Source organism: Parasteatoda tepidariorum, chromosome 8, assembly GCF_982258835.1.
Source record: "Parasteatoda tepidariorum strain Cologne lab strain chromosome 8, Ptep-v5.0, whole genome shotgun sequence".
NCBI lineage: Eukaryota > Metazoa > Arthropoda > Arachnida > Araneae > Theridiidae > Parasteatoda > Parasteatoda tepidariorum.
This window is the reverse complement of record NC_141762.1, coordinates 99,477,288-99,481,536: the sequence shown is the minus strand read 5'-3', so window position 1 is coordinate 99,481,536 and position 4,249 is coordinate 99,477,288. Positions and strand designations below refer to the sequence as shown.

Here is a 4,249-nt window from a genome sequence, read left to right as displayed (position 1 = left end):
TCAAACATCAAAATTGTAAGTTTTCTCATAAATCATAACCTTTCATTCGTTAATAATTTGCTTATGGATTCCATTACCAAATGTTAGTTCAATTTTTATCAACGACGTGCAGTCCCTGACCAAATTATTAGACGCACTGTAAGATTCTATGTAAAATCTTAATTATCAGGTTATACTATACAGCTTTATCGTTCTTAAACGGCTGAAACCAGTTTGCACTCGTTAATGTTCGTGTATCAATTGGTTAACATTGCAAAGCAATACGTTAAAAATAAATACAAATAGGAAGTAAATAAAAACTCTCCTGAATAAAAACCCATTACATTTATGTTTAAATATAGAAGTACTGCATATAAACTGGTGCAAAACACGTCATTATTAAAACACTGCAGGGTGTCTAGTAATTTGGTTCAATTATTACAATATCTTACTATAATACCTGATATAATAAATATTCTATATTTGTATAATATATCTAATTTATATTATATATCGTCTAATTTAACCCATAGATACACGAACGTAAACAGTGCAAACCGGTTTCAGTCGCGTAAAAACAATAAAGCTGTGTATTGTCACCTGATAATTAAGATTTTACATAGAATTTTAGGGTGCATCTAATAATTTGGCCAGAAACTGTGTCTGACATTGATTCTGTGAATAACATAGCATGTTAAGAGTCTTCTAAATAATCAATTAAAAATGTTTTGATATTTGTATTTTCAAAAATCACGATTTACAGTAAAAATTTATTTTCCATAGTTCCGGTTAAATTTTTGCTTTTTCTTAATTCAAACCATTGATCAATTTCTCAGGACCAATAAAGTTGGAAAATTGTGCCATTGAAAAGATTTTCTGTAATAACCATCTAAAAATGTTTTAATATATTTTATTTTTCTAATGTCCAAGATGATTTTAATTATGGAACATGGTGACCATTATCTTGTGGAATAGAGAGTCATTTTTAAGTTTCCATCTATCGAATTAAAAGAAAACGAAATTTTTGAAAATTATTAATGATAATACTTCTCCCCCCTCCCCTCGAAATCTCCAAGGCAGAAATTAAAAAAAAAAAAAAAAAAAAAATACAATTCACACCTTCTATTTATTTACTTTTAAAAATAATAAAAGGTGGTGAATTTATCGTCAAAGCACAATGTTGATGAATAGAAAGTTCCGATTGTGCCAGTCATAGTCAATTCACATGCTATCATTTTCAAAATAAAGTAGTACGCATTCATTTATTTAATCGATGTCATATGATTTATTAATGAGGGCAGATGTATACAAAATACACCTGCGCGTTTCTCACTAAGATAACAGAAGAAAAAATATTCGATATCGTCTGCAACGTGATTTTGAGAAGCCTTATTAAATGACGCAGGAGGAAAAGAAGAAACAGGAGAAAAGAAGGGCTTCCAAACTAATCACTGAAAATGACGTAACGAAAAACTTACGATGAGTAATCCTCTCTATTTGTCATCTCAAGCTACGTGGCGGCAATCATTCGTTACCGATCGCCGACCAATCACAGAGCGGGCGGTTTTTCGATTGGAATAAAAAGATCACCCTACGCTCAATTTCTTTAATTAGATTGTTGTCTATTCTTTCGTTTGGATCTTTACAGGAAGGTTAGAAAGAGAAGATATTTTGTAGAGCTTCTCTTCTCTTCCTTTGGAATAGGGTTTCTCGTTTTTAAGATGAGCATCGAGATAGTTCCAGTGACGATATCGAACGATATGGATGATGATTCCTCCTGCGGCAATCACAGCGAAGAGGGTGGTCTCAATTTTTCAGACACCGACCCTAAAGACTCCGGCATTGACTGTGCTGATCCGGAGGATATGCCGGGTGAGGAGATCGCTTCTGCGATCATGAAGACAGTAGAGTACTACCTCTCTGATGCGAACATTCTGAGGGACCCCTTCCTCCTGAAGCATGTCCGTCGCAACAAGGAAGGCTACGTCAGCCTGAAATTACTCGCCTCATTCCGAAAAGTGAGAAGCCTCAGTCGCAATTGGAAAGCGGTGGCTTACAGCTTGCAGAAGTCGACCCAGCTCGCCCTGAACAGCGAAGGCACCAAAGTGAAACGCCTCACTCCCCTACCTGACCACGACGAGTCTCCGGTGTCCAGATCCATCATCGTTCACGGATTCAGTACGGACAAGCCTTCCGTCGACAGCATCAGCGAGATGTTCAGTCACTGCGGCGACATCGCCCTGGTCAGGATTCTGCGACCCGGCGGTTCCATTCCTTCCGATGTCAAGCACTTCCTCGCGAAGAATAGCGACATTCAGTCCAAAGTCAGCGCCCTGGTGGAATTCGAAGAGCACTCGGCCGCTAAAAGAGCGCTAGAATCTGATCTACCCGGTGACATCAAAGTCACATCGATTGTTCTCAAAGAAAAATCAGAGAACACTGATCCAAAATCATCTCCAGCCAAGGAAAAAAAGAAGAAAAAGAACAGGAAATCATCGAATGCTGATTCATCGACGACTCTAAATGACAATAGACGAAGTTCCAGTGGATCTGTTAGCTCCGGTTACCTTTCATCCTCGCCATACAACACCAATCCATTCGATAATCGATATCCGAGGCGGCACAGTTACCACATCTATAATGACCCAAACTCTTCATTTGCTTCATTGTCTAATAGGCACGGTGGATCAAGGGACCGCCTTCTACGGAGTGATATCATGAGTCCCTGGCGCCGGCGCCGAGAACAATCTGACTCAAATTTGCTCTCTTCGGTGTCATCGGCGTGCCAACTATTGCAAGGTGTTCCAGTCAAAACGATCCGTATGCCAAAAGGGCCCGATGGCACAAACGGATTTTGTCCAAAGTTCCGATCCAGGCTTCCATCCACGGCTGAGTAAAATGCATTTAATTGTTGAACATTTAACATAAGTATTAGCAATTTTGAACATTTTTTTAAACCAAAATCATACTAAAATATCATTTTTTTAAAAAGTATTAATGCATTCATTTTATTATCGTTTGGTATTGTTACTTTATTAAAACAACTATTAGAAGAATAGTTTTTCATGTATTTAAAAAAAAAAAAAAAAAAAAAAAAAAAAAAACCGAAAACGATAATTAATTTTATAATCATTTCATGACAAATCTTTTTTATGTTGCAACCCTTGATTAGAAAAAAACAGCAATTTGTTTTTAAAATACTTAAATGTTTATTTAATATTATTTTATTTCCAATTTATTCAAATACCATTTCATATTTAAATTTTTTCTTGAAATAATATTTTTTAGTTTGTATATGTGCAATCATACATATATATATATATATATATATATATTTTAAATACCTAAAACAGGATATTATAAAATGCTGTTTTTCGATGTGGTTTAGAAACTGAACGGTAATTTTGTTGTTATTTAAATTCATGTTTATGATCTGTTATCATATTCCCACCAAATTTCATCCACTGTTAAATATGAGAATAGTTTGTTTCATTCAATGGTTTAAACAGTATTTCTATGTACATAATGTAAATATATTTGTTAAAAAAAAATTATGATTTTCTACTGTGAAATCTACATATGTTGTGCCTTTTATATGTTGTAAAGTATTCACGTATGTTATATTGAAATAAACAAAGAATTATAGTTTCATATCATATATTTATTACCAATTAATCACAAGCTTATTCATTGTTTCATATGATTATTTAGAATTTGCAAAAAGAATTTAAAGGAAAGTTACATTATTTTTAATAAATGTAGTTTATTTGGAATGTAATTTTTCATCGGGACTATTTACAAAGCAATGAAATACAAAACGTTTCATATCAGATTTACAACGAATAGTATTTTTTTACAAATTATTTTTCAATCGAATGTTTCTTAAATATCAAAATTGAATCATAGTGAAAATAACTTGTTTACATGAATATATAAAAATGATTTACAACTCTAATTTAACTTAAGCAAAATTATTGATTAAAATAATTAATTCAATTGAAAAATATAATTTCTGATTTTACATTGTACATTGATGATAATATATTATTCATTACTTAAAAATGATTTTTTAAAAATTTTTTTCTAGAGATAGTATTTGATGGTTTTCAATTATAATTTTTGTGTGTTATAAAAATTGTTTCTGGCAAATTTATCTTAGTAATAAATTCATTTTGTGTTTTTGGTTACAAATAAGAATACGGAACTTCAAGTTAATCCTAAAATAGTTTGAATTTTGTCAAAATCCTTTTGCATAATTTATTTATCATAA

General features: G+C 32.5%; 1 protein-coding gene across 1 annotated transcript; it reads left to right on the top strand.

The window, feature by feature from the left end:
- Positions 1–1,093: 1,093 nt before the first annotated feature.
- Positions 1,094–3,630, top strand: Achl (La ribonucleoprotein translational regulator Achilles). The gene has a single exon (XM_016058533.5). The coding sequence runs from the start codon at positions 1,701–1,703 to the stop codon at positions 2,874–2,876; it is 1,176 nt and encodes a 391-aa protein (XP_015914019.1). The 5' UTR covers positions 1,094–1,700; the 3' UTR covers positions 2,877–3,630.
- Positions 3,631–4,249: the final 619 nt, after the last annotated feature.